The 23,689-nt window shown below is 43.7% G+C and overlaps 8 protein-coding genes across 8 annotated transcripts; 4 read left to right on the forward strand and 4 right to left on the reverse strand.

Annotated features, from left to right (window-relative positions):
* Positions 1–342: 342 nt before the first annotated feature.
* On the reverse strand, positions 343–615 carry N7489_003986 (tetratricopeptide repeat protein; the record flags this gene model as incomplete). The annotated part of the gene is made up of 2 exons (XM_056709738.1): positions 343–507; positions 607–615. The coding sequence occupies 2 exons, from the start codon at positions 613–615 to the stop codon at positions 343–345; spliced, it is 174 nt and encodes a 57-aa protein (XP_056568159.1).
* A 255-nt stretch (positions 616–870) lies between these two features.
* On the reverse strand, positions 871–1,889 carry N7489_003987 (uncharacterized protein; the record flags this gene model as incomplete). The annotated part of the gene is made up of 5 exons (XM_056709739.1): positions 871–936; positions 996–1,106; positions 1,296–1,451; positions 1,512–1,613; positions 1,869–1,889. 5 exons carry the CDS (start codon positions 1,887–1,889, stop codon positions 871–873), a joined length of 456 nt encoding a protein of 151 aa, XP_056568160.1.
* A 531-nt stretch (positions 1,890–2,420) lies between these two features.
* Positions 2,421–2,894, reverse strand: N7489_003988 (uncharacterized protein; the record flags this gene model as incomplete). The annotated part of the gene is made up of 2 exons (XM_056709740.1): positions 2,421–2,509; positions 2,603–2,894. The coding sequence occupies 2 exons, from the start codon at positions 2,892–2,894 to the stop codon at positions 2,421–2,423; spliced, it is 381 nt and encodes a 126-aa protein (XP_056568161.1).
* A 1,471-nt stretch (positions 2,895–4,365) lies between these two features.
* N7489_003989 (S8 family peptidase) lies at positions 4,366–7,322 on the forward strand (the record flags this gene model as incomplete). Its single annotated transcript, XM_056709741.1, has 5 exons — positions 4,366–4,578; positions 4,741–5,246; positions 5,458–5,768; positions 5,824–6,641; positions 6,708–7,322. The coding sequence occupies 5 exons, from the start codon at positions 4,366–4,368 to the stop codon at positions 7,320–7,322; spliced, it is 2,463 nt and encodes an 820-aa protein (XP_056568162.1).
* A 41-nt stretch (positions 7,323–7,363) lies between these two features.
* Positions 7,364–7,954, reverse strand: N7489_003990 (uncharacterized protein; the record flags this gene model as incomplete). The annotated part of the gene is made up of 1 exon (XM_056709742.1): positions 7,364–7,954. One exon carries the CDS (start codon positions 7,952–7,954, stop codon positions 7,364–7,366), a length of 591 nt encoding a protein of 196 aa, XP_056568163.1.
* Positions 7,955–8,486: 532 nt separating this feature from the next.
* On the forward strand, positions 8,487–10,503 carry N7489_003991 (uncharacterized protein; the record flags this gene model as incomplete). Its single annotated transcript, XM_056709743.1, has 3 exons — positions 8,487–8,751; positions 8,817–9,562; positions 9,736–10,503. The coding sequence occupies 3 exons, from the start codon at positions 8,487–8,489 to the stop codon at positions 10,501–10,503; spliced, it is 1,779 nt and encodes a 592-aa protein (XP_056568164.1).
* Positions 10,504–10,571: 68 nt separating this feature from the next.
* N7489_003992 (Vegetative incompatibility protein HET-E-1) lies at positions 10,572–13,951 on the forward strand (the record flags this gene model as incomplete). The annotated part of the gene is made up of 3 exons (XM_056709744.1): positions 10,572–10,584; positions 10,639–12,179; positions 12,227–13,951. The coding sequence occupies 3 exons, from the start codon at positions 10,572–10,574 to the stop codon at positions 13,949–13,951; spliced, it is 3,279 nt and encodes a 1,092-aa protein (XP_056568165.1).
* An 819-nt stretch (positions 13,952–14,770) lies between these two features.
* On the forward strand, positions 14,771–15,364 carry N7489_003993 (uncharacterized protein; the record flags this gene model as incomplete). The annotated part of the gene is made up of 1 exon (XM_056709745.1): positions 14,771–15,364. The coding sequence occupies one exon, from the start codon at positions 14,771–14,773 to the stop codon at positions 15,362–15,364; it is 594 nt and encodes a 197-aa protein (XP_056568166.1).
* Positions 15,365–23,689: the final 8,325 nt, after the last annotated feature.

Raw genomic sequence — 23,689 nt, forward strand, 5'->3', positions numbered from 1 at the left:
GGTGAGAGTAGACATGTGATCTAGACCTAGGGCCTTCTTATAGCCTACTAGTGCTCGCTAGTACATCTCCTCTGCCTCCTTTAGGTTGCTCTGATTATAGTTGAAGTTCCCGAGGTTACCGACTGTACTAAGAGTAGACGTATAATCTGGACCTAGGGCCTTCTTATAGCCAGCTAGTGCTCGCTAGTACATCTCCTCTACCTCCTTTAACTTACCCTAAGCCTGATAGATAGGACTAAGGTTGTTGACTATAGCGAGAGTAGATATATGATCTGGACCTAGAACCTTCTTATAGCCTACTAGTGCTCGCTGGTGTATCTCCCCTGCCTCTTTTAACTTACCCTAAGCCTTGTAGACAGGCCTAAGGTTACTGATTGTAGCGAGAGTAGACGTATGATCCGGGCTAAGGGCCTTCTCCTTACCTACTACTACTCGCTGGTATATCTCCTCTGCCTCCTTTAGCTTGCCCTGGTCATAGTAAAGATTCTCTAGACCATAGAATGCTCCCTATAATATAATATTGTTACCTGACTAATCTTAATAACGTATATAATTGGCGTGTGGAAGAAGTCGTCGCTAAAGCTCTAAATAGTCCCTATTACTTACACTCGGCATAGAGTATCTAATAGATATTAGTACTAGCTTATTAAGCTGTATCTAATTCATATTTTCGTTTATATTAGTAATATGAAGGCACTAATCCTATACCACTAGATGTATCGTATAGCTTCCTTTTTATTACTTACTCTTAAGAAGAGAGAATCCGATAAGAGACTTTATACCAATTTTGAACGCTAGTCCGCTTAATATAGCCTTTTTGAGCTAGTCCGGAACGTTTGAGCTATGATAGCTACTCTCCACTAACTCGTACTAGATATCACGATTATTAAAACGAGTAAGTAGTAATAGAAGGTCTACTACGCTTAGGTTACGCTTCTAGATCTTAAGATATGAGATTATCTATGTTTATAGTATATTGCCTTACTAGTACTAACGTCTAGGATTCGATTATAGCTATAGCTTAGACTAAGATTCTTGATAGTGCTGTAAGTACTTAGTGATACTAGTTCTAATTTCATGTATAAACGCCCCGGCGATAATAATAGCTAAAGGTAGTCTATATAGACGATTGGTAAGAGTAAGGATATCTATATATATTAGTATATTAGTAATATCTATTTATTAAGTGCTATAGTACCTAGATTGCTATTAAGTTTGCTAGTGGTGTTTCTGAATGATAGACCACTGCTTTATAGGAGTAGTTAAATTAAGCTATAAGAGTTAAGTCTTTGAACTAGGAAAGGCTCCCCTAGCTTAGTTAGGCCTTGAAGTCGAGAAGTGATAAGGATAGAGCTATGGTCTGCTTTAGGGAAAAATTCTGTAATATCATATCTATTACTAATAGAGCTATCGAAGGGGTGGTATCGATCGATATTGTTAAAGATAATTAGCTAGCGCGAGTTACTATCTAATGCTAGCCACTATAATATATGCCTGGCTCGTTACTCTACTTCTCCGTTATTGTTCGCCACGCTATCCCAACTCTGTCCTAGTAATCGGTTTAGGGCAAAGCTTAACGATTGTAATAGCGTATCCCGGTCCTTACCACTTAGCTAAAAGATTGCCTTAAAATCATCTCTATAATCTCGCGCGAAGCGAACCGCTAGTTACGTCTTTCCTATTCCGCTAAGCCTATAGAGAATTGTAACTTTCTGTGATAGCGGATTAGTCGGCTATAAATACTACCAGAGATTGTCTAGCTCGTATTACTATCCTACGAAATTTATAATTATAGGCACTACGGTAAGGTCTAGAGGGATATTAAAGCGGTTAACTACGTATAGAAAACTTTATTTAGTTCTATAAACTAGGTAAGGGGTAATAAACATTAGAACTTAGAATCTCTTACTAGAACTAGCTAGATTATCTCGTGCTACTGGAGTTATTCTAATCTGATCGATCGGAACCACTAATATAAGTTCTTTAGTATAGGCTGCTGCCACCGCTGCCGTATATCCTTACTATTCCTTATTCTTATAGGAGTCGGTATAGTTATAAATACCTCGAATAACTAGATATGGAAAGTTATTTATAAGCCCTATAGCTTCTATTTCTATATAGAGGACCCCTAGGTCTCGAGCTAGCTAATCTTGTAGTCTACCATCTTTCACTACCTGATTTATAGATATAATCAGGCTATAGTGGATCACTAGTTCTTTATAGCCCTGTAGAAGCCGTGGGTTTAATTCGGACCGATTATAACCGATATATGTATTAGATGCTCCGTGGTTATATTTTATTTAGAATAAGGGGTCCTCTTTGGTTAGTCGTATAAAGTTTATAGCTATCCGCGGCGTTATTTTCGCTCGAACCTTAGAAATAAATTTAAGAACTCTACTATCTTTAGTGAAGTGGTGGGCTTAGAGTGTAGCGAGGGTAGTTAGTAGGACCTTAGGTGGCCGGTTAAGTATCCCCGTCCGCTGGAATTGACCGCCGCTTAACGCTTTACCTAGATCGTATTAGATCACGCCTCCTGATGTGTCTGCTAGCTAGCTTACTATAATATCGCCTAGACGAATGTCTATATTGCTACTTGGTATACCTCTACCGATACCGACTATAAGGCTAAATCGGATAGAGTGGAAACTAGAGAGTAACTGTATCGCTACCGTTGCTACTGATACCGTGCTATATACGCCACTTGGTAAATAGGTAATAATAATATTGTGTTCATCGATATTTCTAAGAATATACGTGTTTTGATCTGTCGCTAGGCGAGGTAGATTCGGGTGTATTGCGTCTAGTATTAGCTTTGCGGCTGCTATCTCCAGGGGTAAAGCGTATATCCATCCGACCGTGTAATCGTTATGGGATAGGGAGGCCCTAGCTGCCATGATAGAATATAGAATGGTGGATTTGTGATAAATTATTCTATCGTGGGTTCATGATAAAAATGGGGTAAAATAAATTGTTATGGAGCTCAGGATAATGCCATAATTCACGAGAGGGGCGGCGGGGTTAATCGGTGAGGCCGAGGCATGATATTCTCACACCCAATCATTTTTGGCGGTAGAGAAGGAACTTGTTGACAGATTGCCTACTTGAAGACCTCGACGTTTGCTAGGTTTGCATCGAACCTTCCAGTCCCAAGTGTCTAGTTCTAGACTCTTGTATCTTTCATATTAATATTTTAAGTTCCTAGTATTTATTACCTTGTTATGTACAAAACGTCTTATTTACGCGCTATCTACATATAGGTTAGTGTGTCATGTGATTAGGGTTTGAAAGATGATCTCTCTGTTCCCGACATGGAAGGCGATACCGGTCACTAACCCCCATCCCGGTGACATGAAATGCCCTGTGTGATGAAACGCCCACCAGGTACCTGCACATTCGAGTAACACCACTCCTGATGCATATGTAGAGTGCTGTCTGGAAATAGTGGAAGCAACAGTTGTTTGACTTCTTGTATTATGGCTTTCTTGAAATAAAGGAAATGATTTGGTTAGGTGCTGAATTACAGGATGTTATGTAGGACTACAAAATCTGCTGTCGACTACTTTGACGCTAAGATCTCCTACCAAGACGTCAGAGATAGGTAGGAAAGACAAGATTGTATGATCTGACCTTTCCGATCGTGATCGTCATTTTCTATCTTATGAAAATGATGTGCGCTACGAAAATGTTGATCTTAGCGAAATTCTTGGTAGCGGAGAGGTACAAAAATGATCAAATTTGTTTAGGGGAATACACGGAAAAATAACGGGGGTGTAACTTGGTATATGAGCATTACGACTATCGCTTAACATGATAGAACATGACAGCAGCCCCACAGCCCCGTCTGCAATATTACGAATTGTTACCTTCCTAATCGTGGACCGATGATCAGGTGACCACTACACCCTTCCATTAAAAAACATTGTGCGTGGCAAGACTAGGCCGGGTTGATATTGCTAAGCCGGGGTGATATTGCGAAAGCCCACTTATCTTGATTGTTGATCGTAAGCGCTCAGTTGTAATCCTCAGCTGCGAATCTAAAGATCAGGACGCGTCCGGAGTAAGCTATCCTCTTCCAGTCAAGTTTCTACGATCGCTCGCCTTGATCATCTATTCTTCATTTTTCGGATCACAGACACTGGCAGGCGTATCATCACATGGGGCATTGCATATCACTGGAATGCAGGTAACACACCATTGGTTGACAAGAATACACCTGCTTACGTGATCACATCATGTGACACTTTCAGACTCATGTGTTCAGATCTTAAGATGTACGAGGAACCCCACCTTCACGGGCAGTGTGTAGATAAATAATCTTCTCTCGACCAATCGATCAGATTCTCACAATCTGAGAGACCATTCTGGATGGATGACACCGACCTGCTTGAGATAGCGGAAACGGCGATCTTCCGCGTGTCGACGATCGCTGTAGCGCTTGGACAGGAGAAGAAGATTCAGTCCTGTGGCGAACTCGGTGCCCAGCTTTTCATCATTTGTCGCTCCCTCGATGCGCTGACGTCGGGAATCGAGGATAATGTACAAGGAATATTGTTGAAGCTCTTGGCAGACGTCGAACGAGTCTGTTCTGTAACTGTGAGATTTTTCCTTCCCTTTAGAAAAGCAGACTTGGAAGCTATAACAGTACAAGTTCAGCTACCATTTCTACCGTCGCACAATTGTGCGATAATTTACGGAGGCCACTCTCACCATTATGCGAGTCCACTCTAACTGCGATGCTAGCGTCCGGAGAGAACATCAAGTGGGCATAATTATTCATGCATGAGGGATATTGCGACAGAGGACAAGGGCTCTTCACTCTATGTCCAGACAGAACAGAAGATTCGATACGGCTTGGAATTTAACACTATGCACGGCACTATAGGGACAGAAGCCATCAAGCATTTTCGCAAGTTCTCCAACCGTTACGGTGTCCGGCGACCTGTTTTCGCGGATATTGCGGGCGGCCCGAAGGCTACATCCGATGAGTATTCGACCAAGGTGAAAATGCTAGTTCACAAGGTTTTAAGCAAGCACGCCAAGTGCCAGTGCTATGATCAAACGGGAGATACGTTGAAACATAGGCAAATCTCCCGGCTTTTGTTGAAAGTGGCGCCGTCTTATGAACCTGAGGACCACGCTGAATTTGAAATGCTGTTCTCCTTAATCAGTGATTCGGACAAGGAAGCATCAGATTGGAGTTGTACTGGGCAGTGTTTGTGGCAAGACGTGCAAGTACTAGTACCTCGGTACGTGTCTATCTTGCCGGACGTTAGCAAAGTTATCCATGCCACATTTAAACTGACCAATCGACTGAAGAGAGAAAAAGGTATCATTCCCCGATCGGGAGCCGCGGGAATCAACTCAAAGAGCTCTAGAAAGAGTAAAAGAGGGGGAATTCTGCGATCTGATAAGTCTGAATGAGAATTCACGACTATGTCTGACAATCCAGGGTGGCAGACTTTTTAAAAACGACCCACGCCAACTTGAACAGATCGTCGAAAAAGAGCCTGGCATCACCCTCTCTCAACTCCTCAATCGATTCAGTCTATCAATTGATATGAAGGGTGTCCTTGCGTATATCTTAGCCCAGTCTGTTTGGCAGTTTTATGAATCAGACTGGATGAACACGCGGTGGAATAGCGATACTATCCACTTTATTCCGGGCATCATTCAAGAAGACAGAGAGAGGGAGGCTAAGAATGGCATTTTCGCATGGAAGCCCTACTTCTCGGTACGTTTCGGCGAGAAGGATCCCGACTTCGGCGATCGTAGCCCCCCCTAGGAGTGGCGAGATTCACCAGTTTCCTCGGATCCGAGCTTTAGGGATCATGTTGGTCGAGATCGGAATAGGAAGGTCGCTTGAGAATATTACCCAAGAAGGCTCCGAGACAGCCAAAAAAAACATGGTCTGGCAAATCGCGAAGAAATATTGCGATTCGAAGAAGCCATGGCCTAGCCTCCCGCTCCCAAACTACAGAACTGCCGTCAAACATTGTCTCGAACCCGACAACTTCACATCATCTCCCAGGCCCAAAACGATGGCTCGGATCAAAAAGAAGAACGAGCAGAACGAAAATGCAGACGATCGAGCAGAGGAGTACGCTGAGACTATAAAAGAACGGCGGAAAGTGTTATTTGAGAAGGTTGTCTCTCCCCTGGAGGAAATTGTTCGCGCAAATGGATGGATAACGCATTTGTCTGCGTTAGGCCCTATTGAAATGCCACCCACACCTCAACTATCCACGCAGGAGTTGGAGCCGACTATATCAAGGAATGGCTCTATGAAGAGTGACCTAAAACAATCCAATAGGTGGCTCTCTGATATAGCTTCTTTCAACGACAAGGTTATCAATCGTCTGGTTAAGCAATCTCATGGTCGACCTCCTCGGATAAAAATTGCAGTGATAGACACGGGCTTCGAAGAAACTGTTCCTTTCTTTCATTCGCCTCTTCGTCGTTCCAGGCTCAAAGCATGGAAGGACTGGGTCGAGGATTCCCCGGATCCTACCGACATTGAGGGACATGGGACACATATAGTGTCCTTGATAATGAATATTGCCCCCGAAGCTGATATCTACATAGCACGGGTTGCCAAAGATAGAAACGGACTCGAGGGAGCAAGTGATCAGATTGTGGCAAAGGTGAAGTACCTGTCGACACTTTGTCAGACAGAATGTCGAGGTTCTGCGGCTTACTAGCTTTCATAGGCGATTGAATGGGCATGGAAGCAATGGCAAGTCGATATTATTTCAATGTCTTTTGGATATCGGAAAGACCAAGCGCAGATCAAGAGAGAAATTTTTAACGGCCTCCTCTCGCGCGATGAAGAGATTCTCTTCTTTGCAGCTGCTGCCAATTCTGGTGTGAGAGAGCCTGAGATGTTTCCAGCACGACTTGCACACGTTATTTCCATGCGTGGGGCCAACGCAAAGGGCTATTTCCCGGACTTTAATCCCCCGCCGAAACCTGGAGAGGCCATAATTTATGGCACGCTTGGAGTTGATGTCCCAGGGGCGTCAATCCATCCGGGCGTCTATTTGGAGACTAAGTCGGGCTCATCCATAGCGACGGCTGTTGCAGCTGGAATGGCGGCGGTATTGTTGGAATATGCGTCGCTAAAATGCCAGGAAGGTCAGAATTCGGCAATTATCAGGAAGCTGAAGACTCGGCAGGGGATGTTATCAATGTTCGAGTCTCTTGCGGATCCTTCGTTCCATAATGAACGACATCGCTGTGTCTCGTTGCTGAAGCTTCGAGAACTCACTGAAGAGCAGCGATGGGCGAAGTTTGAAGACACCTTGGCCAATGTGAATATAAGCTAGGGGTTGATGAATACTTGTAACGATTTATAAATTCCCATCTATCAATTCAGTGTATATACGAGTGATAATTTCTGCGAAGGTTCGCCCAGATCAATGTTAAGGATCGCGTTGTCATCTGTCAATTTCGCCAGATCATCAGCGGTGACCGCAGCAACATCCACCTCAATATCGCCACAGCTCTCTTCCTCTTCTTCCTCGTGTCCAACTTCACCTTCATGACTTAAGAACGCTGATTCATGCCGGAACTCATCATATAGAACCTTCGAGCCCCTCAGGCCTTTAACATCAATCTTGATAAGCTGATATGCAAACACAAGTTCCTCATTGGCCTTCCATCCGGCCTGCAACCCCATTTCCTTATGTCCAGCTGCCCCAGCTTTGACCGATACATTGCCGTTTAGCATGTGAGCCGACGCTCCAGCCTCGACGTTGCCGCTATTCTTTTTGCCGCTAGCGTGCAAGGCGGAGAACCCTTTGGCCAGCTTCCTCCCAGTCACCATGTATACGGAGTTGCGAGTACCAAAAAGCCCGCTGGCCTTGATGGCCGCGCGAACGTGCTCAGAATCAATACGCGACTTGATCTCTTCCTTGCTGGGAAACTCCAAAAAATATTCGGTCTCGAGAGAAGTCATAGTGTACTCGTCGAGCCGGTGCTTCTCACGAGCAAGCCCGACTTTTGTGTTGACAGACTGGAGAAACTCAAGCCAGGCTGAAAGAGAACCCCCGCGCCCTGGCTTCTTGCTAGATTCTGCTCGAAATCTGTGAACGTCTCGACCTTGGGATAACGTGTATCGCGGGTGACGGCGTCCAAGGCTGTCAGAACGAGATGTGGCCGGAATGGGTCCAGAACAAGGTTACCCAGGGTGATTGGGCCATCTCGCTTGAAGTAGAATTTCGGGGATAGAAGGTAGGTGTTCACTCCAGACATGCTTTGTACGTTTTGTACGTATTGTATGATAGCAAGGTATGGTCATCAAACTACGACTTGGCGGGGTAAGAGGGGTGTTTGATGTTTGATACCGGAAGAGCGGGGTATTGGCCAGAAATAGTCTGATCCGGTTAGCTTGCCGAGTGCGTTTCCCTGGTTGAAATCTTGAGCCATCTTTGCATTAGTTGTGTTGTTTTTCTGGGCGCGGGTCAGACCAGCCCGTGAATATAGCAATCATGAATAATGACTCTGTCATCTACTCCATCACTGCAGCATGCCGTGAGAGCCTTGAGGAATGCGTTCGGGCCAACAAGCACATGAAGGACGAGTGGGCCATGATGAGGCTGGCTGATTTCAACCTTTGGGCTGCTGGGATCGGCGCATCCGCACAACACAAGGCATCTCTCGATGCGAGGCTCAGCCTCAAGCCGGATGTTCGTGACATGGTGGCCAAGATTTTGCAGATGCTCAAATCACGCGTGGAAGTCTACGAAGAATTGAGTTAGATTTAGATTCGCCACGAGCTATTTTTTGATTGCGACTAACTAGTTTTTTATGATCTACAGCTCTTCCAGATGCCTGTCTCACGCCCGCCACCGACGCAAACGATGTTGTCAATTGTTACAATAATGGTGATGACGAAGATGCTCATTGTCGAAGCTCGTCCCCGAGCGACTCGTTGCAACGGGCATTCTCGCCATGGCCGGACGAATCAAGCTCCGAATCCGAGTCTGAGCTTGATAATCCACCAGTTTCGGAACCGGATTCTCATCTGCTTGAATCAAGGAGAGCAATAGAAGCGGTATTGAGCCAGCTGTCCATAATTGCAGTCGCTATTCGCCATTCAGGGGCTCGCTCTCGACTCCAGAAGGCAGATCGTTCTTTCAATGCCGCTCAACATAGGGAATTGGAGGATCACTTGAAGACAATTGTCCTCCGCCGACCGGGGATCTCAATAGCTGAATTGAACAATTCAGAGCCGAGCAGAGTACAACAGCGCCTTATAAATTGCAATCTCCGGCGTCGCCATCGATTTATGTATGCGCAACGTCACGCCGAAGAGCTCCAGCAAGTCAGACCAGTTCCCAAACTTGGGGGAAATGGTGTCAATGTCTCAAAGACGGTTGATTCGGGATCTGAGAAGTCACTGAACTCTCAACAATCAAGTTCTCAAGCTATCGTTTCCCCACAACCTGTCCAGAGATCTTCTGGCAGATCAGAAAGGACAGGAACCACTGCATCTGCCGTCAGCGAGTCATATCCTCTTCCTCAAGATCCCAATCCAACTCCATCACAAGTGGCACCCACGCAAGTGTCTGCTACTGCAACAAAAATTCATTATCCCAGACCACCGTTTCAATCGCAAATTGGGGCACTTTCTTTTCAATGTCCTTGTTGTTGCCAGACCTTTCCGACCATGATAGCCAAAGGTAATCGCTGGAAGTAAGCTCTTTCCATAAACGCTTCGAGGTTCCTCGCTGACAGACTAGAAAACATATTGCAGATGATGTCAGTCCATACACATGTATCCTGGAAAACTGTAACAAAGAGCACGTTCTCTACGCGTCCAAAGAAGCATGGAAAGCACACCTTATTGACGAACACCAAAACAACGAGTACTGGGTCTGCTTTCCCTGCGGCGGCGATGCACATCTTCCCACAAAAGCTGCGTTCGTCGCGCACATGAGAGAGGAACATCAACACACTATTTTGGAGAGCCAGATAGAGCTATTGGTGCCGGTCAGTAAACGCTCAGTCCCTATGGATATCACTACATGTCCACTGTGCGACGCATGGCCTCCTAAAGGGCCGGGTGAAATTGACAGGGAAGAATTGATTAATCACATCGCTGAGGAGGTCCATGCCTTCTCGCTCAGAGCCTTGCCTTGGCCACCTGATGATGACGAAGCCGGAGGACAAGAGCAGATCGGTCAATCCGTGAAGATTGTTCAGGACTGGCTCACTAATTGGAATCTAACTCATCCGGATGCGAAAGAGAACCCACCATATCCCAGGCAGCAGAAGGCACCTACTAGTTCTAACTATTTCAGAAGCCACCCATACTTTGCAGAGAATGGCTGTCATGATAGCACTAGCGGAAGCGACTCGAACGATTCTGCAACGGAGAATCTCATATTGCTGCGGAAAGAAGGACCGTTGATCTTCACGGACGCTGAAGATATGAATATCGCACGAGAAGCAGGAGGGGATGTAGTGTTTATCCAGCCCCAAGGGAAATTTGGAAATTCGTAAGCCCAGGTGGAGAGGATTATAGGACTTTGAGCAACTGTGCTGACAACTATCATCCAAGCACTTTCATGATGAACATCGGAGGTACGTCTAAATTCACGCCTTCCCCTCAACAGTCCCAAATCTGACATATGCCAGCCCAAGCCCAAGACAGGGAAAGCACGAATCGCTGCCTCGACTACTTAGCAGAGACTGACCCACGCGAAATCAAGACGGGCATCTATCAGACAACAGGCGTCGCCTTGAAGGAATCCTACGACTGGATTCTCCGCCACCCTCAGTTTCAGCGTTGGCGTAACGGCAATGATAGCCAGGTCCTTTGGATCAGGAGTGACCCCGGTAAAGGCAAGACGATGCTACTCTGTGGCATAATTGACGAGCTCTGCCCTACCACTAAGCTTGCAGATCCTCAAGCCACGATCTTCCTGTCTTTCTTTTTGTGCCAAGTCGCCGTCCCGAAACTCAGTAACGCTCATGCTGTCCTGCGCGGGTTGATCTACATGCTCGTAAAGCAGCAGCCGCTACTTCTCTCACACGTGCAGAAGAGATTCAAGGATACTGGAGAGCCGCGATTCGGGGATGCCGAAGCATGGAGTACACTGTGCACTATTTTTGTGGATATTCTGCGCGACTGTAGCCCTGACAAGACATACATCGTGGTTGATGCTCTCGACGAGTGCGTGGAGGGCCGAGATAAGCTCTTGAACTTTGTTCTCAAGGAGACGAAAGACTTGCCGCGCGTCAAATGGATTATTTCCAGCCGGAACCATATTACGCAGCGTACAAGACTCGACGACTCACAATCCGTACTGAGCCTGGAACTACAGGAAAATGCAGAGTCCGTGTCTCTGGCCATCGGAGCTTACATTGCGAACAGAATAGCGGAGCTTGAACCTCTACAGGAGGATGATACCTTGCTGGAATATGTTCAGCAGACCCTTCAGAAGAAAGCCGCAGGAACGTTTCTCTGGGTGGCTCTCGTCGTCAAGGAACTCGAGCAAGTCGACAGCTGGAAGGTCCACCAAGTGGTCAAGGACGTCCCAAGAGGATTGGATGATCTGTATTCGCGAATGATAGACCATATCAACGAACTGGCGGGACAAAGCAGAGAGTGCTGTCAGCTCGTCCTCTCAGCCGCCACACTGGCGTACCGGCCGCTTCAGCTATTGGAGATGGGGGTGGTATCCGGACTCCCAGACAAGTTCGCCAGAAGTGCTAAGAACATAGAGACGATTGTCAAGAGGAGCGGTTCTTTCCTCACGGTTCGCGACGAGACCATCTACTTTGTGCATCAGTCTGCCAAGGAGTATCTGACTGGGAAGGGCGGACAGAGCATATTCTCGTCTGGCCTATCAGCTGCTCACCGCCGTATGTTCGTGCAGTCACTTCACATTTTAGAAAAGATATTGCGGCGCGATATATACAGTCTTGGCGCCATAGGTACAGCCATCAAGCAGGCCCAACCGCCTGAGCCAGATCCGCTCGCAGCCACACGCTACTCGTGTGTTTACTGGGTAGACCATCTAGAACAATGCGGATCATCTGAAGACTTCCAGGACGCTTGCGTCATCGACACATTCCTTCGCAGGCGATGTCTCTACTGGTTCGAGGCACTGAGTCTTCTTCGAATTGTGACACATGGAATCATGTCAATACAGAAACTTAGGCTTTTGCTAGAGGTATTAGTTCACCTCTCCATGCTCTAAATTTTCTAATATCAATACAGGGGCGATCAGGGGCAGCCAGAATGCAGGAGCTGGTCCAGGATGCGTACCGATTTATACGTTATCATCGAGGCGCAATCGAGGACAGCCCCCTCCAGGCGTACGGCTCGGCGCTAGTATTCAGCCCAGCGCGGAGTATAATCAAGCAGTGGTTCAAGCATGAGTGGCCTAATAATATTGCAACCGCACCAGCAATGGGAGATGACTGGGATGCGCACACCGGCGCCTGCCTGCAGACACTGGAGGGCCATGATGACTGGGTCAGATCCGTGGTTTTCTCTCACGACAGCAGCCGCGTCGCATCCGGATCAAATGACAACACGATTAAGATCTGGGATGCGCACACAGGCGCGTGTCTGCAGACGATAGAGGGCCATGATGACTACGTCAGATCAGTGGTGTTCTCCCCCGATGGCCGCCGCGTCGCGTCCGGGTCAGGAGACAAGACCATCAAGATCTGGGATGCGCAGACCGGCGCCTGCCTACAGACACTAAAGGGCCATAATGACTACGTTAGATCCGTAGTGTTCTCTCACGACAGCAGCCGCGTCGCATCCGGATCAAATGACAACACGATTAAGATCTGGGATGCGCATACCGGCGCCGGCCTACAGACGCTAAAGGGCCATAATGACTACGTCAGATCCGTAGTGTTCTCTCACGACAGCAGCCGCGTCGCATCCGGATCAAACGACAACACGATTAAGATCTGGGATACGTACACCGGCGCCTGCCTAGAGACACTAGAGGGCCATGATGACCGGGTCAGATCAGTGGTGTTCTCTCACGACAGCAGCCGCATCGCGTCCGGGTCGGGAGACAAGACCATCAAGATCTGGGATGCGCAGACCGGCGCCTGCCTGCAGACACTAGAAGGACATACTGGGGAGGTCACCTCAGTAGAGTTCTCCCACAATAGCAGCCGCGTCGCGTCCGGGTCATGGGACAAAACGATCAAGATCTGGGACACGCATACCGGCGCCGGCCTACAGACGCTAAAGGGCCATGATGACTACGTCATATCAGTGGCGTTCTCTCACGACAGTAGCCGTATCGCCTCTGGGTCGGGCGATAAGACGATCAAGATCTGGGATACGCACACCGGCGATAACCTACAGGCACTAGAGGACCATACTGGAGGGGTCACCTTAGTGGTGTTCTCCCACGATAGCAGCCGCGTCGCGTCCGGGTCGGACGACAAGACTATCAAGATCTGGGATGCGTATACCGGCGCGTGCCTGCAGACGCTAAAGGGCCATGATGGCCGGGTCGGATCGGTGGTGTTCTCTCACGACAGTAGCCGCGTCGCTTCCGGGTCGTACGACAAGACTATCAAGATCTGGGATGCGCACACTGGCGCCTGCCTGCAGACCCTTAGTATCGGCTCTACTGTTCGCAATCTCTCATTCGACGCAACCGGCTCTACTCTTCATACTGACATCGGAATTGTTGCCCTTCACGACTTGCCGACCCCTGCTCCTACCACTTCGGCAGAGGTGACCGCTTCAGAACTCCAATCAGCCCCGGCCAGTCAACACTCGCAAATCCCTAAGGACCAAGGCTACGGTATCAGTTCAGATTCGCTCTGGGTCACATGGCATTCACAGAACTGGCTATGGCTGCCTCCTATGTATCGCCCAATATGTTCAGCTGTAGGACAGTCTGGGTTAGCCTTGGTGCTCGGCTGTCGGTCTGGACGCGTCCTGATCTTTGGTTTCGCAGCTTAGGATTGTAGCTGAGCGCTGATGGTCAACAGCGGACATAAAAGGTGGCTCACAGCCCTGGTCCTGCCACGCACAACCTTTCTTACGCACGGCCGTGGAAGTCACCTGATCGTCTTTACGAGCTTAGAAAGGTAACTTTCCGTAATATTTACATACGAACTGTGGGGCCGCTGTTGAAGGAAGCAACGATTGTATTCTGCATACGGCAAGTTACATCATCGTCATATTTTCGTGTATTCAACTTCGCAAATTCGTTCAATTTTGTACCTTTTCGCTGCCAAGACTGTCGCTCAGATCTACATTTTCGTAGCCAACAGTAATTTGATGGTATGAGAAGATCAGAAAGGTGACTAGAAAGGTCAGACCACACATAATTGTCTTTTCTACTCTTCTCACACGTCTTGGTGGGTGGTCTTGGCGTCCCGGTAGTCAACGGCAGATTTCGCAATCGCCCGTGCCGTCCTGTAATTCAGCGCTTGGAGAAAGTAATTTATTTAGTTCTACATAGCAGTCATAACAAAGGTCATTCTATTATCGGGTTCACTATCCTTAGATAACGATCAGCTTGTGGGTTGTAGAGTAATGATGCTTAAACGTGTAGGTACCTCGCGGCTGTTTCATCACATGGGGCATTTCATTTCACCGGGATGCGGGTTACTGTAACGGATTTGAATGTTCGATAGGTGTAGGTAGTAAGAAAGGTGCTGTAAAGGAAAATTTGAGTAAACCTATGGTAAACGCCAAGGGACTGACCTCCTAGTGCATGTTTCACCACCTGCTTGCCTCACGCTCTCCCCATATCACTTCAATCACTTACCTTTAATGTCGACTGGGTCCGGAACGAGCAATCGGAGACTTTACCCCTACGGGAACCTATATCCTGCGGGAGCCTTCACTCCTACGAGAACTTATATCCTACGGGAGCCTTCAGTCCTACAGGAACCTACATCCTGCGGGCGCCTTCACTCCTACGGGAGCCTTCACTCCTACGGGAACCTACATCCTACGGGAGCTTTCACTCCTACAGGAGCCTTCAGTCCTATAGGAGCCTTCTGTCCTACGGGAGTCTTCACTCCTACGGGAACCTTCACTCCTACGGGAACTTACATCCTACGGGAGCCTTTAGTCCTACGGGAACCTATATCCTACGGGAGCCTTCACTCCTATAGGAGCCTTCACTCCTACGGGAGTCTTCACTCCTACGGGAACTTATATCCTACGGGAGCCTTCACTCCTAAGGGAGCCTTCACTTCTACGGGAGCCTACACTCCTACAGGAGCCTTTAGTCCTATAGGAACCTTCACTCCTACGGGAGCCTTCACTCCTACGGGAGCCTATATCCTTCGGGAGCCTTCACTCCTACGGGAGTCCTCACTCCTACGGGAACTTATATCCTACAGGAGCCTTCACTCCTAAGGGAGCCTTCACTTCTACGGGAGCCTACACTCCTATAGGAACCTGCCATCGGGAGCTCGTGCTATATCTTCCTATTCTATATAGGCTTCTATTATAACCTCAAACGAATCCTTCCTTTATTCGTTACTAGGGCGATAATAGAATTATAGCCTAAAAGCCCGGAAGTTTATCTTTAAAGTATAAAGTAGAAGTAAAATATATGATAGGATCCTATATTCTTAGAGAAGACAGATATTCGCGACTTTAGAGCTCTTCCGAAGATTCCCTAGTTGGTCCTATACGGCGCTTGCGAGGACTCTTATTTATAATTGCTTTTCTCTTTCCCGTATGAATATCGTAGTTTAGAATATATTCCTATAGTTTGTCTAATAAGATCATACCGACCTTATTTTTCCCTTAAGCTAGGTTATCTCTTTTACTAACTAGTAATAAGCGCTCTTTTACTATCTCTTTATAAGTCTTATTAATATCCGGCGTGCTAATGCTAAACTCATTGATAAGTATAAAGATATGCTCCCTAGAAAGGTCCTATAACTTTAATTATAGGTTAACTCCTGATGGAAGGAAGAAGCTACGCAGTGGAATATGCAACTCAGAGAAATAGATAAATGGACTCTGGAGAGGAGAAAAGAAGAAGAGAGAGGGGGAAGCTATCTGCATACACATGAGGAAGTCCTGGGAAGCGGGGGATCACGTGATAAGCACGTGATCACCCTAACACCCCCCTTTAGGACTGACCTAGATACCCCCATTCCTACTCTCTATACAAAAACCTCTCTTTTTTTTTTTTTTTTTTCAATATGTAGTCTTTACTGCCTTTCCTACGTATCAAAACACTCCTTTCTCTATTAGTAAATTGCATATAGATCACTAAAGACCTAGTATGTGCACAAATCTGTTATATACTTCCTTGTTAAGAGCTTTTGTGAACCCGTCCGCTATATTATATATCGTATTAACACGTAGTAGATTAATCTTCTCTCTGAAGATTGCGTCCTTAACGAAGAACTAGCGTATATCAAGCTATCTTATACTGTTTTTGTATAAGCGCTTTCCTATAAGAAGCTAGGTGTTAATGTTATCCGTTAAGATAACGATAGGTTTTACTACGTTCGGTAGGTTTAATACGGTAGCGATTTTTATTAGCTATTAGGTATCCCTTACCGGTCTATTAAGAGCGCACTACTCCGCTACTATTAAAGATAGTGCTATAATTGTCTACTTCTATAAATACTACCTAATTAGTACACCGCCGAAGAACTAGATAGCCCCCTCTATAGACTTCGTATTAGGCTAGTCCCTATATAAGGCGTCTATATATATAAAGAAAGTCGTATCCTAGATTCTTCCGAGCGTTATATAAAGCTCTATTATCCCTTTTAGGTATCTATAGACCTATCGGATAGCTTATATATTATTAGTAGTAGGAGCTATAGAATAGTGTTATAATTTTATAACCGCGAACTTAATATCCGGTCTTATCTCTATAGTGAGCTAGTTTAGTCTTCTAATAAGAGATCTATATAATATATAATCTTTATCGTATAAACGGCTCTCCGGGTTATTATTATCCTCCTATTTCCGGTATAGTGATAGCGGGATAGGGGTTAGTATATATAACTATATTTCTATAAGACGGAGCGCTTCTAGGGTGTAAGCTTTCTAAGATATTATAATAGTCTTCTTACTATAGTCCCGAGAAATAGCGCTACTAAGAAAGCGTGAAGGCTCTCCTATATCTTTAATTTCGAACTACTCCTTTATCTAGTGATAAATCTGCTACACTTCCGTATCTATTAGTGCGGTAGTAATAAAATTATCTATATAAACTAGTAAAAACTATACTATTTCGCCTTAACCTTTTATATATATATAGGGATCGTTATCGAGTACGTAAAAATTAATCTTATTTAATCTAGTATCTAGCTCTTTATTCTATAGAGCTACCGAGTCCCGAAGTCTATATAGAGCTTATTTTAATTAATAAACCTAGCCTTTAATTCTAATATCTAGCTTATAGTACTCGAAACTAAGCGGTTAAAATATATAGACTATCTCCTAATTATCTTATAATATATTTAGATATACTATAACTATATTAAATTGCTTCTATTTATAATTCCGTTACGTAATAATAGTGAAAATAATCTTAATAAGTGTGTTTTAGACGATAGGTACGTAGAAAATAGAGTCTTCCTTCTTTATCTAGAAGTTCCCGTATACTACCTATCTTACTTTAAAACTATACACCTTATTATCTTTTATAACTTTGAGATTATATACCTATTAGCTTAGAAGCGGAGTGATTCCTAGCGGTCTTCGAATAATATCGAAAGTGTCTTTTACGTAGAGATTATTAATCTAACTCTCTATAGTAGCTTACTATCTATCTATAAATTTAGACTTTAGAGCTTACTTATAGAACTAAAGGATATCGATATCTTTAATATAAAGCGGCTTGCCGTTATAAATAAAGGGAGTGCTTTACTTAGTAAGAACCTTCGACACTACTAGCCTTCCTCTCTATATATCCTACTTATCCTATATATCCTACGCCTATCTAGATCCCTCGCTAGCACTATTATTACCCTATAGAACGTCCGGTCTTACACGTATTATCTTCGTCTTCGGTTTCGGTAGAGGATTCGGTCTCGGGGGACGTAGGGGGTTCTCGGGGAAGCCGTAGCGCTCCGGTAAGCGTATCGTGCGGCTTAAACGGCGGGGAATGAACTACGGAATTGTCTCGTCGCTACTAATCGTAACGACGGACGGCTGACAATCCTATTAAATCATGATTTAATCGTTCTCGATCGTAGAAATATCACGAGAAATCTCTTCTCGCGGCTATAAAAATTCCTCTTCTTATTGCTAAAAAAGGCTCCTAAGAAATCTCTTCCTATTGTTAAGAAATTGACTAAGAAGGCTCTTCCTCTCTATAAGATAGAGCTTTATAAGAAATCTCTTCCTAAGTGTGTAAAATTGGTCTTAGAGTCTCCTACTACGGTATATCCTCTCTGAATGCACCTAGCAAATATAGTGTTAGGGATTTAACAACTACTACTAGCGGTGTGAGATCTCGCTATATTAGTGTCTCTTCCTCTTAGTAAGAAAACACCTATCTCTCTTTCTACTAAGAAACTACCTATCTCTCTTCTTACTAAGAGACTACCTGTCTCTCTTCCTACGGAGAGACTGCCTATCTAGCTAGTGTGTGTGAAATAGGCCTATAAGTATCCTCACTATCGTCACGCTCGATCGACTAGTGAATAGGGGATTCCGGGATCACTTCTAGCACTAGAGGCTTTATAGCTTACTTTCTAGGCTAAGGTGGTAGTGGAGGAAGAACTAACACTTCTACACTAAGCTAATCTATATGCTTTCTAATCAATTCCCGAGCTTAGGGTTAGAGCGTAGGACGTTATATAGCCTACTATATATCGTGCGGTGTAGCCTGCTATTTAGCCTATTATATCGGCTGTCTCTTTGCTAGCTTTTAGAAGATCGGCTATCGAATTAGAGATATATCCTCGACTTCCTAGATCCTAGTTAACACTTTGGGTGTTAGTGGTATAGTCTATACTCTTCCCGGTATGTTCGGTCCTACTAAGGGTTACTTTTACTAAATTAGCTTTGTTAGACCTTAAATGGTAGGTTCTGGCTTCCTATTAGTAATGATAACCTACGGAACTAGCCTTAGTTGAATCCTAGGTCTTTTAAATAGCTATTTACCCTTTTCAATCTAGGGTCCTCCCTCTTTATAGAGTGCTCCGGTGTCGTTATTATCCGAATTAGGGTCTTTTAGTGCTAGCTTTCTAGCCGGCGCTAGACCCCCCTTTTAGTCGTTATCCGATCTAGTGTTCTTATCTAGTTTATCTAGGAAAGTGACGTCCTAGGAGCGTATAATTTCTTTTATAATAGGGTTCTATACCTTAAAGATATAGCCGTTTTCTCCTTCGTAACTAATTAGATATCCCCGGAATGCTTATACTCCTAACTTCTCTAACTAAATATAAGTCTCTCTTAGAATATAGATAAAAACAATCGCTCTCTATAGACGAAGGTACTTTAGATTAACCTTCGTTTCTCCTATACCGAGGTCTTACTATTAGGTAATAATTAGGGTCTTACCGGTTTTAGGGTTTACTAAACGGTTATAAATATAAATAGCGGTATTTATATAAAAAGGCTAGAGAGAGTCTAGAAGCTTAGTATCTATATTTATTATCCTCTATATTTAGTTGATATAGCCTCCTATACGCTCCGCTATACTATTAGGTTTAGGTATATATACGGGTGTGAGTTTAAAAATTATTCCCTTACTCTCCCCCTATATCTAGAATTTATAGAATTCGCTTCCTCTATTAATACGCTAGATAGCTAGGTATCTACCGCGGAGAAGCTTCTACCGCTTATAGAATTTGATTATATATTCTATAATCTCTTCTTTAGTACGAAAATAGGGGCCCTTAGTATATTAGGTATAGTCGTCTATAATAGGAACCTAATATTTCTCTCTACTAGATCCGGGGGGATTTATAGTCTAGGTATTAGTATAAAATTTTATACTAGGCTTTTTAATATATTATTATTTATCTCTTAAGATCCGTTTCTTCGCTTTCCTAAGCTAATATATTTTATAATTAAAGTCGTAAAGCTTAACCTAGTTATCCTTATTAAGAAGAATAGTATCCGCTAAAGAAGCTTTAATATACGGTTTACCGATATATCCTAAACGTCTATATATTTCGTATATAGAGATTACCTTACTAACTCTATTAAAGTCTTTATCTTTATTAGACTTAGAGCTAGAATTAGGCTTATAAAAATATATCTTTCGGACCTTAGTTATAATCTCTATCTTTATATCTTCGGCTTCGCTCTTTATACTATAAAAAAGCGGGCCGTTAATCTATAGAAGTCCGTTAACCTTCTTCACTAGGCCGACCTCCTCCCGGTTTATATATATAAGCTTTAACGTGATCGGGTTATAATAAATCCTATAATCTGCTTCTAGTGTATTCGTAGATAGTAGTCTATCTTTAGTTAATAGGTTATAGTAGATAGAGATAAGGATTGTTCTCACTTTTCTAGTTAAAGTCTTAATCTAGACTAGGGCCTTACTATATACTATTACGAATTGAATATTACTATTAGTATTAGTATAGCTATATAGCGTTTCTCTAGCTTTATACTTAGTATATTTATAAAAATCTTTATAGTGACTAGTGATAGTTTTAGAAGCACTACTATCTAGTATCTATATCTTATCTATAGAGCGTGCGGAGTTTACGCGAGCTACACTAGCTTTACCTTCGTTCTTCTTATTTACTAACCGCTTTATAATACTATAATACTAGACATTCTTCACCGGTTTTGTGAGCAATTTAGCAGATAGGATATTATAGTCTGGTATAGACTATAACCGTTTTAGGAAGTTATCTTATATAATCTTATATAATAGGATTATATAAGATATAGTCAATAGGTTATACTTATCCTAAATAGGAAGGAAAGACGTTATATGTGAAGCAGATAAAAATTAAGAAGTAAGTTACATTTCATCAAGGGTCGAAATCAGACATGCTCTTATACCTTTTTAGGAGGCAAATCTGAGATAATCTGTGATATCTTTATGATACCTTTATTATCTCATTATAGTACTAGGAGGCAAGTTATATTATTAATTCTTACCATATAGTGCATACCTAAGGTATCCTTAGATAGTACCGGTAAGTTAATATAACTATTGTCACCCTCCATAGTATGCCTTACTATATACACTATTATACCAACACGTATTTAAGCCTTTTTATAGCTATCTAGGAGCTTTTTAATATAGGGTAACTAAGCTATAATACCGATTCCGGTAGCAATTATAAAAGTATGCCTATAGTCGCTAATATTATAGCTTAATCTCTAACTAATAGATAATAGGCCGAAAGGGCCGTCGATCTAGGCTCTATAGTCTCTATTTAGCTTAATACGATCGAAGAGTCTCTTCGTAAAACCGGAACGAGGGCGAAGTAGGATTAAGATAGAAATAGCCCGGCTATTTATATCACTTTCCTACTAGCTAATAGTAAAAGGGTGCGATTGAAAAATATAAAAGATTCCTATAGAAGGAACTCTTAAGTTAATACGTTAACCGGCGCGTATAACCTATAGTCTAGGTAAAGATAGTGTTATTCGAGTAATATCACCTATATAGGGTTATAGATTTATTCGTATATAGCTTCTTCCTATCACTATATTACGATAGATAATACGAATTAGCTATAAAAGCCCTATAATAATAAGTGTGTATATAAACACTAGTAGAAATACCTAAAAAGAGCTATTAGCTAACCGAGTGTGTTACTACACTCTATAGATTATCGTTATTATAATTATTATATAGCTAATATAAGTAATAATAAATACTTCGTAGACCCTTTTCTTCACTAATAGTAAGAATACTAAAGCTAAGAATATACTAGCGGCCTTTATTAACTTTAGTATTTATACACACTTTAGGAATATTAGGAAAGCTTACTAAGAGACCATAGAAATGTATTTTATTCGCCTAAGAAATCAGTCTTAAACGAGCAACAATTATAACGTGGGCTACTGCCTTAACTAGAGCCACTAACGCAAATAATCGATAAAGGAATCCGTAGGAATAAAGGGACACTCTAAGAAGACGAGCGCTAAACTTATAACCACCACCTAAAAATATCGGAAATAGGTTAATAAGTGAGAGCTTCGCTACTCTCTTACTAGTATCTTAAACGGAATCGACCCGTATAATACCAGCGAGCTGTAGGCGCCCACCGGTGGTGGAGGCGTACAGCTGATATTTTACTGAGCGGAGTAGAAGCAAATCCGGGGCGGATCCGAGCTAAGATGGCCCGTAGGCTGCCTTTCTGGCCTGCAGCCGGCCTTTCTAGCCTATAGCCGGCTTTTTTTTCGGTGCCTACGGCCCACCTTTTATATACCGGCTCGCTATTAGGACCGTAGGGGTATAGCTAGACCGTAATTAGCGGGCCGGTTTTCGAAATAATACGTACTAGGGACTATAGGCTATATAGACGTCGGATAGGGCCGGGTTAGTAGTATTAGGGCTATATAGGAGGGGCGCCGATTATAGTGTGTTAGATCTAGGCCGGGGTAGATAGAATTAGAGTTCGTTTATAATTAAAGGTAATATAGAAAGGAGGAATAGGGCCCGGATAAACGGTCCTTTATCCTTAGTAGCCACTAATAATTATAATTGGCCGTAGTCGACTATCAATTAGTATATCCCTTTTAGAGGGTCGGGCGTAGAGCCTATATAGGGTTTCCCGGGTTTTATAATTAGACGGCTAATAAAGATAGGCTATATGTTCTAAATTAGATCTATATATACGCGGAAGTCTAAATAAAGGGGCTTCTATAATAGGAAGTAGAACGTGGCGAGGGGCTTAATAGTCCCCGATAGGTTTCTTTAATAGTTAGAGGGCGGAGTATACGCCTAGAATTAGTTAAAGAATAGAGATTACTCGCGTAGAGGGCTATATAACTTAGTAAATCTAGCTAGGGAAGATATAAAAGGGATTAAGTCTCCTATGGTTATATTTCTCTATATATACTAAGTATATAATAATAGGACTAAGATTAGGGAATACCCTCGTTAAGGATAAATTAGGATCACCCTCTAGAGAGGAATTAAGATCGCTACCGCCCTCCGGTAAGGAATCTATACCGTCCGATTATAAAATAGACGACCTAGAAGCACCGGTAGCCCTTAGGGCTATCCTTCTAGCTAGTAAGTGGTCCCTTAACTAATATATAGTGGCGAGTTTAACCGCTAACAGACTATAGATAAGAATAGTAGGAGGAGCTAGACCTATAGGAGGAGGAGTAGCTAGACCTATAGGAGGAGGAGTAGCTAGGCCTATAGGAGGAGCTAGACCTACACCCGGGCCTATAATAGGAGGAGATAGAGCCGGAGACGGGGATAGAGCCGGAGCCGGAAGCGGGGATAGAGGTATGATAGTTAAGGGTGTAACGATCCCTCCTATTATCGCTAGTAGTAAAGGTAAGGATACAAAGCTAGGCCGATAGGCGAAGCTAGCTATAAAGTATAAATAGGTTAGTCTAGAGGGTAAAGATCTTATAGGTAGGGCGACGATATAGGTGCTCCGGCGCCTAGTCCCTAAACGGGAACCCCGTATATAGAGAATATAGGTAGTAGACCTCTATATAAGAGCCTAAAAGTCTATAGCGAATATAGAAGTATTAGTGGGCTATATCGTTAGAGATAAGTCGGAAAAGATATATAGTTATTACTAGAATAGGAACGGTCCG

This window comes from Penicillium chrysogenum, assembly GCF_028827035.1.
Source record: "Penicillium chrysogenum strain IBT 35668 chromosome Unknown utg000002l_segment0_segment0, whole genome shotgun sequence".
Taxonomy (NCBI): domain Eukaryota; kingdom Fungi; phylum Ascomycota; class Eurotiomycetes; order Eurotiales; family Aspergillaceae; genus Penicillium; species Penicillium chrysogenum.